General features: G+C 44.2%; 4 protein-coding genes across 4 annotated transcripts; 1 reads left to right on the top strand and 3 right to left on the bottom strand.

Moving 5' to 3' along the window:
- Window positions 1-800: 800 nt before the first annotated feature.
- Window positions 801-1,400, top strand: LOC6591495 (natterin-3). Its single transcript, XM_002016843.2, has 2 exons — window positions 801-822; window positions 888-1,400. The coding sequence occupies exons 1-2, from the start codon at window positions 816-818 to the stop codon at window positions 1,325-1,327; spliced, it is 447 nt and encodes a 148-aa protein (XP_002016879.1). The 5' UTR covers window positions 801-815; the 3' UTR covers window positions 1,328-1,400.
- A 984-nt stretch (window positions 1,401-2,384) lies between these two features.
- On the bottom strand, window positions 2,385-3,942 carry LOC6591494 (protein HGH1 homolog). Its single transcript, XM_026994880.1, has 5 exons — window positions 3,825-3,942; window positions 3,531-3,718; window positions 2,966-3,469; window positions 2,675-2,892; window positions 2,385-2,610 (listed from the first exon to the last, which is right to left on the bottom strand). The coding sequence occupies exons 1-5, from the start codon at window positions 3,907-3,909 to the stop codon at window positions 2,499-2,501; spliced, it is 1,107 nt and encodes a 368-aa protein (XP_026850681.1). The 5' UTR covers window positions 3,910-3,942; the 3' UTR covers window positions 2,385-2,498.
- Window positions 3,943-4,553: 611 nt separating this feature from the next.
- On the bottom strand, window positions 4,554-5,810 carry LOC6591493 (proteasome subunit beta type-7). Its single transcript, XM_002016841.2, has 3 exons — window positions 5,624-5,810; window positions 5,357-5,539; window positions 4,554-5,293 (listed from the first exon to the last, which is right to left on the bottom strand). Exons 1-3 carry the CDS (start codon window positions 5,710-5,712, stop codon window positions 4,651-4,653), a joined length of 915 nt encoding a protein of 304 aa, XP_002016877.2. The 5' UTR covers window positions 5,713-5,810; the 3' UTR covers window positions 4,554-4,650.
- Window positions 5,811-6,139: 329 nt separating this feature from the next.
- LOC6591492 (seminase) lies at window positions 6,140-7,133 on the bottom strand. The gene has a single exon (XM_002016840.2). It carries the CDS (start codon window positions 7,125-7,127, stop codon window positions 6,240-6,242), a length of 888 nt encoding a protein of 295 aa, XP_002016876.1. The 5' UTR covers window positions 7,128-7,133; the 3' UTR covers window positions 6,140-6,239.
- Between the last annotated feature and the right edge of the window lie 6,347 nt (window positions 7,134-13,480).

Raw genomic sequence — 13,480 nt, 5'->3', positions numbered from 1 at the left:
GTGTATAAATAAATTAGTGGGAAAAATCGTGTAAGGAAAACTGCGAACCAACGCTAACAGATCTAGAACTCGCCCAAAACTTTGCGCGGAATAAACATTATCAGATCAATTTATCAATTTACCAAGAAGCAGGGAAACTATTTCATTTAAGTACATAGGTCACTTTAATTTGTATTTCCTAATCACATAGTACTTTTCACCAATTAAAGAGAAACAAGTGAATTCCGGCCCTGCGCACACCTTAAATCAAGCCATAAAAGCCAGTCATAAATGACACACAACGTTGTTTATAGGGTTATCAATGTGTGGTAGACACCAATCCGTCCATAGTTACCGCTTTTCTAAGGCTATCGCTGCCGGTCTTCTTGAGTCACCACACTCAAAGAAACCATCATCGTTTCCTACCCAGAAGATACATTTTTCTACATATTAAATGAAAAAAATTAAAAAAAGAAAATGTGGCTACTAAAGTTAAAGTCTATTAACAATCATTCTGTCCTCAATTATGTGAAATGTACTCCTCTTTTTAAATTACTTCCACATTTTAAACTTAAATTTAACATACAGAATGTCAAGAAAATGTCTGATTAAAAATTCTTTTCAGAGTTCCCGCAATTGAGTAGTACATTTTTCGTTTCTTTGAGTGTGGTGTAACTAAGGAGAATTCCTAGAAAGTTTACATTCAAATATGTATACTTTTTTTGAGTGCATCTGATTCGTTATCGGGCCAGACCGGGATAACCTGATAACCCTATCGCTCAAGAAATACTTCCCTCGAATGGGCTTGCCTAGTACATTGCGACAGCCCGAACGAAATGGATGGTAAGATGGATGGCTCTACCACAGGAAGCCCGTCTCCTAAACCTCTACCCGCGAATCCCTTCCAGGTCACTCTTGGTTGCACTACAGTCACGGAACTGTCCCCCAGAACGCCGTAGTGGCTGGCCATGATTCGGATGGCGACACCATCTACGTCGGACGCGCCTTCTACTGCAACGACCTGCTGCCGGCCAAGGTGATCCCCAATAAGGGCAAGGCTTACGTGGCCTACGCCAACCAGGAGGTGGAGCTGGAGAGCTACGAAGCTCTCAGTGGCCAAAACTACGAGTGGCTGTCCGCGGAGAACGGAGAGGTTCCGCCCGGCGCCGTTAGCGTGGGACACAACGTCGATGGGGAGGCCCTGTACGCGGGTCGTGGCTATCACGCCGGAGCTCTGACCGTGGGCAAGGTGCATCCGTCGCACGGTTGCCTCTACATCCCCTACGACGGTGAGGAGGTGAAGATCTTCGCCTACGAGGTTCTGTCGCGCCGCATGATGGCTAGATAAGTCCGCCGAAAAACCAATTTTGAATCGTTAGCTGATTTCTAAATAAATTTGACAATTTTTCGTATAAAACCCATGAGCGGTGCTTATCTGATTCTGAATGGTTGTAAAATGGCCAGACCTTATCTTTAAAATGTCGTCAGATGATTACCCTATTTATAAATGTGGCTCATTGTCCAGTGATCTTGAAATTTGAGTTCGCAGTTTTCCATGGTGCCCTTAGCCCCTTTATGCAGGAAACAGTTCTAAGTTAACAAAACCAAAATAATTATGGGAGTAGTGCTATTTTAACGACTAAGTTCACAACTTGCAAAATTACACCTAGCCTAGAGAATAATAATTATAAAGTCTAACTAAATTTTGATATGGTGACGAGGCGTAAGAAGAACCAATAGGACCAACTAAACAAATTATGAAAACGAGTACATATATGCAAAGCTAGGAATCAACAGCAATAGCATTTAATGAACACCCACACAGAAGAACACAGAATATTTGTATGAATTTTCAGTTGGAATTCGAGTGGTTCGTACTTATTAATTTGACTTTATCGAGTCTAAGCGAGCTTGCAATGGTTTCCGCAAATAAGAAATGACAAAATCCACAGCAATCAAACAACAATTTTGATAGAATCAAACGGTTTTTGCTTTCGGGCAGCAAACACTCAAACACAATTTCCGCTGAAATCGCTTGCTTGCAGTGCAACTAAAATTACAACTACAACTTAACTAAAACTAAGCGCAAACTAATCAAAAGGCAAACAATTAACACGCACCTCGAAACCCTCTCACACGATGAACGACCAAGCAAATGATTGTTAAAATGAAGTTTCATGACATTTTTCGAACGCATGTACGAACGTATCTAGCACTTAAGAGAACTTTATACATATACAATACAGAAGGGTGGAGCATAATTAGATCAACTAAATAGATATCGCGCTACTTGAACTAATCAAAAATTGAATTGAAATCGATCGAAATTGTTTCTCTTGCATTTAAGTGCGTGCGTACAACTTTTCTAGGGCAAAATTTTGGAGCAAAGCATTAAACAAATGAACTATCAGCATTTCTGAATAAAAACCGCATACATATATTGAAAATTCAATACCGTCCATGAGTTTCACTAACACTACGCGTATTTACAGTCAAAACGGTGGGTCATTGGGTGGGTTTTAATCTAAAAGACTCTTAACATATTCGACATCTTCCTGAACAAACTTCTCGGCCTGTTCTGCGGGCACCTCAACGTTTTTGTAGTTATCCAGGCCGATTTCTTCCTCTTTTCTGGAATAAAACAAAGAGCGTTACAGAAGACATCGTCGAGTATGGGTATTCCTTCTGAACAAACTTGATTAAAATATCTACGACATTCTCGCAGGCCAGCAGACAATCACGGTCTAGGCCCACTCGCGCCTCCCACTTGTGGTATTCGCGCAGGATTTCATAGACTCCCTTGGCACGCAGAATCTCCCGACTGCCCCGCGTGGAGCACAACTGGAGGAGGCATTCCAGGAGCATCTTCCTCAGATCTGGATCCGTCTCACGTGTCTTGCTTTCGGGCAGGTACTGGAGGAGCCAAGGAAAGACGTCTCTTATATATGCGACTGGATAGACGGGGAGCGCATAGGCCCTCACTCACCTGAAGCTCAATGGGAAGCATGTCGTTTTCCTCGTCGCTGAACTCCTCCGGACCGCACAGCGGTTGCAGAATAGCCACCAATATGTTGTCATCTTCGCCGAGTATCACGCCGTGGTAGACCGCATCGAAGCAAACGTTCTTCAGGATGCCAATGGTGCCGCCACGACGCACCACATTCTCCTCATACGAGGCGAAGGGCAGCAGCTTCTCCAACAGCTGGTATCGTGCGTGGCAACACAGCTCCCGGCCGCGAGCAACCTGCGTCAGGTTGCAAAAGATGGGCGCCAGGTAGTGCAGCCGCGCTTTCTTTTTGTTGTAATCCAGCTGGGCAAAGGCTTTGGCTAGCCGCGGCAGTGTCTGCTCGCCCCGCTCCAGAATGTCGAGTATCTCGTGTACCAGGCTCTCCACGCGCGTTAGATTGCTGAGCACCATGCTCCAGGGATCGGCCAGCGGCGACTGCTCGTCACTGATTTGTGTGGCAGCCACCTCCACAATGGCGAAGGGCTGCAAGTAATCGCGGGGGACTATGAGTATGTTATCTTTAGGGAGTAGCTGCTTCTCTTACGGGCTGGATTCGCTTGGCCAAATGAAACACTTTGGTGGCGCACTCCTCGTCCGCCGTCAGATTGATTAGGCTGAGCACTGCATCCTTGGCCACCGTGTGGTTGTCGTCGAATGTCAGACCGAAGATAGCCATCAGCATGTCGTCCAGGGCCAGTATAGCCGCTTTTCCCTCGGCGCTGCCCGTAAGACCTGAAAATGAAAGCCAGGTGACGTCACGGTTGCCCAAAATACACGAAAACATGCCGCACGTGGAGCGCCAAAGGTGGCCCACCACCTGTTCCTTCCCCTCACTCACCCAGCACGTGTGTCAGCGCCACCGCCTTGAGGTCCAGCCGTTGGTTCGGCTGCATAAACTGCACGAGTTCGCCCACAACTTCCATTCTTTGCTTTTTTTAACTTTTTAAATTTTATTATTGTTTTGGTCGGTCGTTCACCAGTGTGACCGCGGATTTAACAATACAATATACCGCCCGACACTCAGAAGTATAGTCTCATTTTAAAAATATACCGTAAATATACTGACGAATTTAAATTCTTTTATACATATTCCTCGTTTTTGATATTCCGTTGAATATTATCAGCTAGATAGAACCCTCAGCACCGCCCGCATAATTTTATCCGATTAATGAAATAATTTCTAGTTAAATGACCTATTTTAAATACTGGCTTTAATTGGATTTGGTCTAAAAAAATGGTTTTAAAATAACCGAAAGCTAATGTGCCAGAGCTCAGCGCAATGTCCCAAGGTATATTTCATGGAAGGTAAGGAGAGCGCCTGCCTTACCCCACATTTAATAGACCTTGCAATGGGCCCAACGATGCAGTCATCGATACATGAATTAATATCGATGCAAAGTATCGAATCTGATGCAACACTGCTGTTCGCTTACAGAAGCTGACCGCTTTTTAGCAATGAGCAAATCGAATTCAAATCCATTGAATTGATATTATGAATATTTTTGTATTATTTGCTGCTGAGAGTGGCTATAGTTGACAGCTATAATTTATAGTAACAACAATTCAATGAGTTTAGTTGGGTTATAATAATGAACAAAGAATGAGATTAAAAACAACTAAAACTTGTTATAGCAAATGTTTAACCATCGATTTCCGTGGTGTTATTAGTTTTTTTGCTTTTGTGGCGTGCTAATGCGAGGGCGGTCGGTGTGCCCTTTTGGCACAACCTGATCGGATTCTGGTGGAGATTTAGATAGCCTGTTGGCAATAGGTTCCAATGCATGATCAGCAGCGAAAAGAACTTTGGGTGGTTGGGGCTTCACTCTCCATACTGGTGATCTGGGAACAGGACTCCCAGCGAAGATCTTGTCGTACAGTGATACCGAGTAATCGGTGCGGATGACGCAGATATGGATGGGGGAGCATGAATACAGATCGTTTTTTATGCCTGATCTCACGGCATCGATTGCCAGAGACTCTGCCCCTTTTTCGTCGAGACTTTCTCTCCATCGTTTTTCCAGCACCGTCATGGCGGCGAAGTCTCCCGATCCGTTCGATGCGAACGGAACCTTCTCCGTGGTGCCGTCGAAGTGGGTGGAATAGAGACTAGGCCCCTCATTGTCAACCCCACCGATGATCAGGTTGATTCGGATGTTGCCCTGATAGTCATACAATAGATGCTTGACAAACTGGTTAGCGCAGACGACAGGCACCTTGCAACTCATTTGCAGTCGGTGAAGATCCATTTGGGCGCGAGTGAGGCGTGCGACGTGGTGCAGATCGCCGTAGATCCCGGACCCACCGGCACTGCGTTATCAGAATGTATTGTAACGATACAAGGACATGGCACAACCACCATCAAATACTCACTAAATGTTATCCTGCAAGCAATATATTTTCTTCATACAGTTTGTGGTTACTATGCAGTCGGCTGTCCCCTGTCTGTCGGTGGCAATAATGACACCGTCACGGTACTTTATGCCCACGGCAGTGGAGCCGGTGGTCGTTGGCGGCGTAGGAATAAATCCCTTGCGCCCTGCAAGTTGGTTGTCCCTGCAGATTGCGGACGAGGGTAGGGAAGGGTAATAACTAGTCCAACAAAAAATAATAGACGGAGCACGGGAAACAAACACTTACCTTTCGCGATTGACAAAGCTGAATTCGGTTGAACTTCTTTGGAACAACGATTGGCTGGGCGCCGGCAGCATGTGTGATGCTTTTAACATTTTGAGTTTGTAGAACCTTTTATTTGATATTTTTAATAATATTCCAATGTGTCGAGCTGAACCTTAAGGGCCGAGAACCCCAACAGATTCCCCGACACCCGAAGACGATGATGAAACTATCATCTAAATCAGATCCCAGATACCGAAGCTAAAACCCAACGAATAACCAAAGATTTTTGTAGCTTAGGAATTAGAATTGTATCAGCTGAAGTTTATACATATTTACATCTCCAGGCCTCCTTTGACGGGGGTGACGCTAGAATCAGAACTTATATTATTGGGATACTGTATCTATCCTGTATTTTTACCATTTAAATTGATGGTGCAGACTAAGTGATGGTTTTCCCGTTTTTCCATACTTACTTACATCGCTTATTATCGCTAATATTATTTCTGTATGCCTTTCTTTTTGTTTTATTTCTTCAGATGGTTTTCGAAAACTTTATTCTCATAACATCAAGTGAAGTGCCACAGGTTAGTGTGGGGTATTATACATTGCATTTTATTATTGTACATAATTTACAGCACTATCGGGCCCAAGTGCGGTGCATTTTTTTTGGGCGAATGCGGCGTGTTCGTTTTGAGAGCTGTCGGCTGTCTACATAAACGCCGCGTACCACCTTTAGGATGAATCCTTTGACCTGATAGATGTCAGTGAAGAGGCCAGGATGTTCGCTTTCGAACTGTGGTCCCCAGGCCACGATGCCGCACAGTTCGTTGTTACCGGCCGTCACGGGGCATCCAAACTCGTACATGCGGTACCTGTAATTGTTCCACTCTCTGACACAGGCAATCGTCTCGGAGATCCTAAGCTTGTCCTTATTGTATAGCGGCTGGCAGAACCTTTTCGGCATTATGGCGACATCATCGGTGGCGGTGCGATCAAAGGATCCTCCCGGATCTACGCCACAGGCCACTGCCGTGAACTTTGGGTATCTTCTCAACGGCTGCGAGCAGAGTCGAACAGTGTCCGGACTGCCGGTCAAATTTCTGCGCAACTTGACCACCGCAATGTCCATGTAGTTGTCGGGATATTGATAGTTTTTAGGCACACTGACGCTCTCGATATGGGCGATTTTGTTCTCCTGATCCATTCTGGGATTCACGTACTCCACGCTGATGGTGTTCAGGCTCTTCCGGTACCTGTACATACAGTTCGCCGAGGTCAGCACATACAGGGCGCTATAGTAGGACGCCCCGCATATGAACCGCTGTCCATTCATGATGTGGACCAGCCAGTAGCCCACGTCGCCCCCTTCTGTCAGCTGGAAGCCATTTGTGTTCACGGTTCGTACGGCTGGCCTTACATGTAAATTGGAATCCGAGACAGCGACGGCCTTGGGCTTAACTGCCAGCCCTCTTGCCAGGAGCAACAGCAGCTGCAGGCAGAGAAATCTTCTGTAGATGGGATTCATAGATGGGACCGCCTCTATTCGTAAAGGTGGGTCAACTAATTCTAACCTTGCAATCCATAAAGAACACTTGACAAACGTAATTTTTTAAAATCTAAACTGTCACGTTTGTTTGGCCAGAACTAAAGCTCCGACAGAGGGGATTGTTGGAAATGTTATGTATGAGCTAGCCTAAATACCCTATGATCTGCTCTTGCATAAGAGTTAACCGCATAGATCTTATCTATAAAGCATAATCTAATCATTTCATGGCAAATTCGTATCTAATGAACTCATTTTATTGTACTCTTATCCCTATACGAAATCTTTTGGCAGGTACCTCTTAAGAGGACCTCTTGATCTTAGATTTTAGATTGTTATTTCTTTATTTTACTTAAGATTTACTTTTATTTTATTTAAGGTACTAGTCACAAAATTATTTGTATCTTCCATTTATAATAATTTAGAATACCAATAATATTCCTAATCTTGATTGATTTCTTTTGTTATAAATTTTAATGTATGTTAAGTATTTTGGTTTTATTATATTTTATTTTCTTGCATCTAATTATTTTTTTTCAATAGGTCATAAAAATCCCATGCGTTCTGTCTGCTCGGTTCAGGCAGAAAATAACACACTTATCAGAAAAAACCAGTTGATTCAGTGGCTACAAATAAAAGATCCCAAAATTGTAGTATTATTTTTAGGATCAACCCAACCCTGCGCTAAGCGAGTGCGTAAGTGGATGGAAGTATCTCAGAGATCAGCGATGTGCTTGTGTGCAGTCATCAAAGATGCGGTCATTGTCATTGTTTCACTGGAATCGTGTTTTCGCACAATAAATATCGGACTTAATTGATTCTTAAATGTTGAACAAAACAAAACAAAGATGATTAATGAGGAAAAAACGAAACTGGTTCAGTTTTGGACAGGCTGTGTCCAGCCGTAGTTGTACGGTATAAGCCATTAGTATAAAGTCGATGATAGCTACATATATATACAGATATTGTTGCCATCTTTTCATCAATTTGGACTACATCAAATGGATATACCAAAGGTTTCCCTGAGTTGAATGTATTCTTTATGAACCTATGTATTCACACCTGCCCAAAGACAGAGGACTGCAACTAATCGGGTAAGGGGCGTGTCAATCGATCTGGGTCTCTTATGCAATGCAAGCCCCTTTGACGTGAATGTGAACACTTCCAACTGATCCGAGCCCGATTCGTTCGGGCTGGCTGCGTTAATCATCATCAGCCTCTCAGCGATGGGGAGTTCAAGTGTAAGTTCGGGTACAAAAAAAAACCCGCTTAGCAAACACCGTGCCCGGTGACATCACAACCGGGTTTCGGCAATGCGGCCCACTTGCGCACTTGCCCGCCTAGCGGTACTTTACGTTCTGGCCAAAAATACCGAGCTTTTGGGGGATGTGCCTCGGGGATGTGCTGTTTATTTTTGGTATTTCGGGAACTGCGTAATTTGGGTTTCAAGTACAAAAACTGGACACTGAACCCGGTCGACGACGTCGATCAACCGACTTCCTGAACGTAGGGCTCGTAGGGCAAGCAACTCTCCCTCTTCCGGCTGATGGCTGATGTCCAGTCGATCACGTAGGCCGCAACCACAAACGCAACGGTGCCTCTGTTTCTCACTGGACCATCTATCCCGGTATTGTCAGTCCATTCACGATGTCTCTGCACTGAGTGCGCACCCATCGCCGCAATATCTGGACAATCTGCCATCGCATTTATAATGCCCAACATCAGACCGGTCGGTTCGCACGCCCCGTTCCGGCGTACTTTTTATCGTACATAATTCGGCGAACGTTCCCGTGGGGTCTCCGCCTCGCATGCGAAATGAGGCGAGGAGCGCGTGCGCGGCCCGCTTCTGACGTTCGTTAACCATTTGCCTATTTAGCCAAGTCGTCGCAGCATAGCACCAGGAAGCCGATTAGGGCGGTTAGTGGAAATATTCTCTCGTTTATTTTCTGTGGAAACGATTTTGATGAGCAGAAACTGGGCTTTGTACTTTGGAAAATCTTTCCTATAGTATCCGATAAAGTCCGATAAAGCGAGTGCGCAGGGGTCTTGCCCAATGGACTATAGGCTACAATGGAATAAGTATGTATAATCAAAAATGTCCTATTATCCCTGTACTCGAAAGAACCTCAGTTGTCGTTATCCCAATGAATAATTACCATTTGGTTCTTTACATGCCCATCAAATACGAAAATCCCCATTTTATTCCGCTCTGTTTGTTGTGTTAAGTCTTCGCAGCCAGTCTGCATACAAATCGTTTGTAATTCCGTACAAATCTTGGGCTTTGGTGCCGCCGTGATTTGCTTTTGTTTCGATTGGCAACAACTTCCTTCATTATGCTGGGTTTTCCCTCTCCGTGTGCGGCAACAGTTTCTTATTAAAACTGAAAAGTCCCGCATTTTTAATGATTTCCATAGAAATGACTTTATACATTTTGCTATTGTCGCATCAACAACAATAACAGGAACTTTTTGCTGTGGCAGTGAAAACAATTCTTCTTCGTTATCTGAGGGAGGAGGTTAGGGGTGGGAGGGGCGTTTTTCATCTGATATCCGTGTTGATGGCTCTGCTATTGTCCTGCAGCTTTTATTGCATAGAAAATTCCGCAACGACGCAGCAGCAGTAAGGAAGAGGCACATTTTTTTATGAAAGATAACAAAAAAAAGGTCTGTCGTGTCTGGTTAATGTTATTTGAGATGGTTAGTGATCTTTCGCCAGGGAACACATCTGTTGCTCCGAGACTGGATGTGTAATTGATTCTTCAGGAAGCTAAAAAAAAAAACATCCCGAAGATCCATCCGATCGAGTGCAGACAGATCGGAAGCAAAGAGACAGAGATGACGTTGATGTCTGGATCCGGGATCCGGATCGGGATCGGGATCGGGGCAGGGACTCTGGGTTCATTGATCAGTGTAATGGTCTTCCTTTGATCTTGAGTTACAGTAAGGACTTCGGAGTCTCTTTCGTATATGGGTGTTCCCAACTGTGAGACGGCATTGACAGTTTCATTTCATCTAGCAAATTGTAGGTGCTTCCTGTGGACGATGTCCCAGTTATGAGGGTCCCTGTTGCCATGCCATTTTTCCATAAATGTTCTCAGCCTGAGATCAGCTTGAATAAACTGGGACCTGAGTCTGAGGTTAATAACTTGACTGGCGGGCAGCTGCGTAACCCAATACCCCCGTCATCTCTTGAGAGAGAGAGAGGTGCTTGACCGACGTCTGGTTTGAGATAAAAACCTCTTTTATGCAACAAAAAAATGGTCCACACCTGTAATCGAAACTTTTATGAGATCCACCTCTGAATTGTCGGAGAGATGCTGATGCTATGATGTTGCTAATGTGACCAACTGACCTTTTCGGCTGCCTTAAAAGCCCTCAAGTATCGAAGCTAATGACCGCCATGAACTCTGGACATGTGATAGCTCCATGATAAGGCTGGACCCCTAGGAAAGGTGCATTAACGGCACCCCCAAGACCCAATTAAAAGCAAAAGTTATCTAACCCATTCGACTGGGAGACGGACGCCTAAGCGTCTCCCCCAAAAATACTCTCAGCCGGCGAAGTTACCACTGAGACGTAGCTGCGACATCGAACGTGTTGCAAGCGAACTTGCAGCAAAGGGATGGGCTAGGGGCAGGTCTGGGTGGGTGGCTGTAGTGTTGTGTTGTGTTGGTCCTGCACGTTCCTGCTACACGTTTTATTGTTGCGGTAGTCTTTGACGTTTCGGGGGAAGTGGCGCGTGTAAATGAAATATTGGGAGCCCCGGAATCCGAGATACAGCAGGGCCTGAAATGTAAGTGTGTGTAAGTCTGAGTACCTTTTGAACTCCAAAGATACCTGAAGATAAGTAAGTACAAACTCTCGTCTACATTCCATTCCCTATAGCTGAAATCAATGTACATATAATCAATAAGGCCACCCCACAAAACTTTTGCAACTTTTCCGTAGAGTCTGACAGAAACTTGCCGGAAGTTTCCGGTTCCATTATCATGTCAACTGTAAAGAAGCTGCTGTCAAAGATTGAACTTTCCACCAAGTTACACAGATAATCGTACGACCACTGGTACTGGTACTCGTGCACTTGCACAGCAACAATCACAACAACAACAATCCAACAAGTGTCGCCGACGAGCAAAGAGTTACGTCACTCGAGAAAGGAAAGTGCCCAAAACGTAGCTGTCACACAGCCACATCCATGTTGTGTTTACCACCCAATTCGGGAGGAGTGGAAGGAGCTTGCAACTCGAACGTGTGTGCAGGAAGTGTGGCCCCAACAGAGTGGGTCAGAAAAAACAGTCCAAACAGTTTCGACCCGAACGGCAAGCAGCAAGCAGCAAACGGCTGGCTCCGAGAGACCCCGTCTGAGACGCAGTACGAGAGTCCCCGAGTTCGAAGCCCGAACACGAGACCAACTCCCAGTCCCAGTCCCAGTGCCAGTCACACTCCCAGTCGCAGTCCTGTCGATATGGCAACACAGAACGAAGAAGAGGGGGTTGTTGTTGGTAACACACTGCTGTGGATGGATGTCCTCGTTCCTGTTTCAGGACTCGTTGCGGTTCGACTTCGGGTCTGGTTCGGTTCGGTTTCGGCTTTGGACCCGCTGCACTCGTTGCGCCAAGAATTTTGAATTTTCGAATCAGTCGCCGCCGACTTGTTGGGTCATTTGCATATAAACGAGACAGCGCCTGCATATCCTCCATCGACAGCAAACAGTCCCGTCCACAACGGAGTGCATAAATTATCGCATCGCAGCCATCAGTAAATTTTATGATTAATTAACGATCAATTAGCCTCAGTGCGCCTGTCATAACATTTGATAACTAACCGACTGTCAGTCAATTCTGATATTGAAAAGTGAAACTCGATAAACTATTCTTCCGGTCCACACCAGAAAACTGAGTGAGTATTTTTTGTCGTCTTTTGCCATAAATATTTTCCATTTACCTGTTTCAAGCTGAATAGTTTTCCCAACTTTTGCTCATTGAGGCATTCAAAAGTTTTCCCCCGCAAGTAATTTAATTAAAATTTGAAAATATTTTCCTCGGTTTTTGGTGTGAATTTTGCGCAGCAACCAAAGTGCTTTTTGACCAAACTTAATTGGTGAGGAGTTTGGTCATGAAGGACGACACTCCTGGATTCTGCTTTGCAATTATACAATGTGTTGTTTAGTGATTCCATTTGAGAGTTAACCAGGAGCTTTAGATGTTACTAGTTTAGTGGAACGGGATCGGACAGCTTTAGAAGTTCATATTTTCTGGCAAAGTGTGAAAATGTTGCCTTATTTTTGTGAATTTTTGTTTTATATATTATGGGTATGTTGGGCTATTATGCCGCTGTTTTTCTGGACCAATATTGTTGGGCTTTTCTGCTTGAAATGATACCTATTTTATCCTCACAAAGTGTGCTTAAAACAGTTTGGTGCTTAATTTTTTATCGATTGTAAAATAGTTGATGAAAACCCTCCGCCTACAATTGTATATATACTTTAAGCGTAATAATAAAATATTCCGTTTGGTCAAATTATAAGCATTTAATAAAGTATAATTTGAAAAAAGAATTATGCCTCTAACGGGCTTGGTTTGTGAGCATTGGCGGGATAGAAAACTGTCTTAGTGGGGTGTCCTATTCAAGTGACGAGGAATGTATAATCACGTCAATTTTTTATCTGAAACAATTTCGAATTTCTTATATAAAATTCTTAAAATCTTAGATCAAACGTAGGATATAGAAGATTGAATATGTATTCCATCCGTACCAATTTAATTTTGGAGTAAAGTTTAATTCGCTTCAGTTTCGTTAAATGCTCATCAATTATTTGAAATCCGTTCAATTACAAACCTCTCCGATTGACAAATCTGTTCACTTCATAAGCCGATCTGCCTGCCGATTAGGCTGGCTGGCCTAATCCTGCCTTTTTCACACAAAAAATTTCCTTGAGGATGCCACAGATGCCAAAGTGTGCCTTCTCCGTACACACAGAAATTTCGCCGATTTGATTAGCAGGTGCACAGCAGAAGGAGTCAAGCCAAGATGAAAGCGACTCTTCCTCCTCGAGCAGAGGCGACCATGAAATGTTAATTTAACTTACAGCCCTTGTATCTGTGAGAGTGCGTGCCTGCTCCTAGTGTCTGTGTGGGCTCTGTGTCAAGCCAAAGACAAACATTAACAGTACGTGCCTTGGCATACAACTAAAAATAAAGACAATGCAGTTTTATAGCCCCATTTGGCAGCGAACGCACCGCGTCTTGTGAGTAATTTAAATGACTGTACCCGGTATTGGGTGGGTATGCAGTACACTAGTATGTAGATACAAGATATATGTGCCGCAGGCAGAAG

This window comes from Drosophila persimilis, unplaced genomic scaffold (assembly GCF_003286085.1).
Source record: "Drosophila persimilis strain 14011-0111.01,24,50 unplaced genomic scaffold, DperRS2 tig00000000-arrow-pilon, whole genome shotgun sequence".
NCBI classification, from domain to species: Eukaryota; Metazoa; Arthropoda; class Insecta; order Diptera; family Drosophilidae; genus Drosophila; species Drosophila persimilis.
Note: the sequence above shows the minus strand (reverse complement) of the source record. Positions and strands in the feature narration are given on the sequence as shown.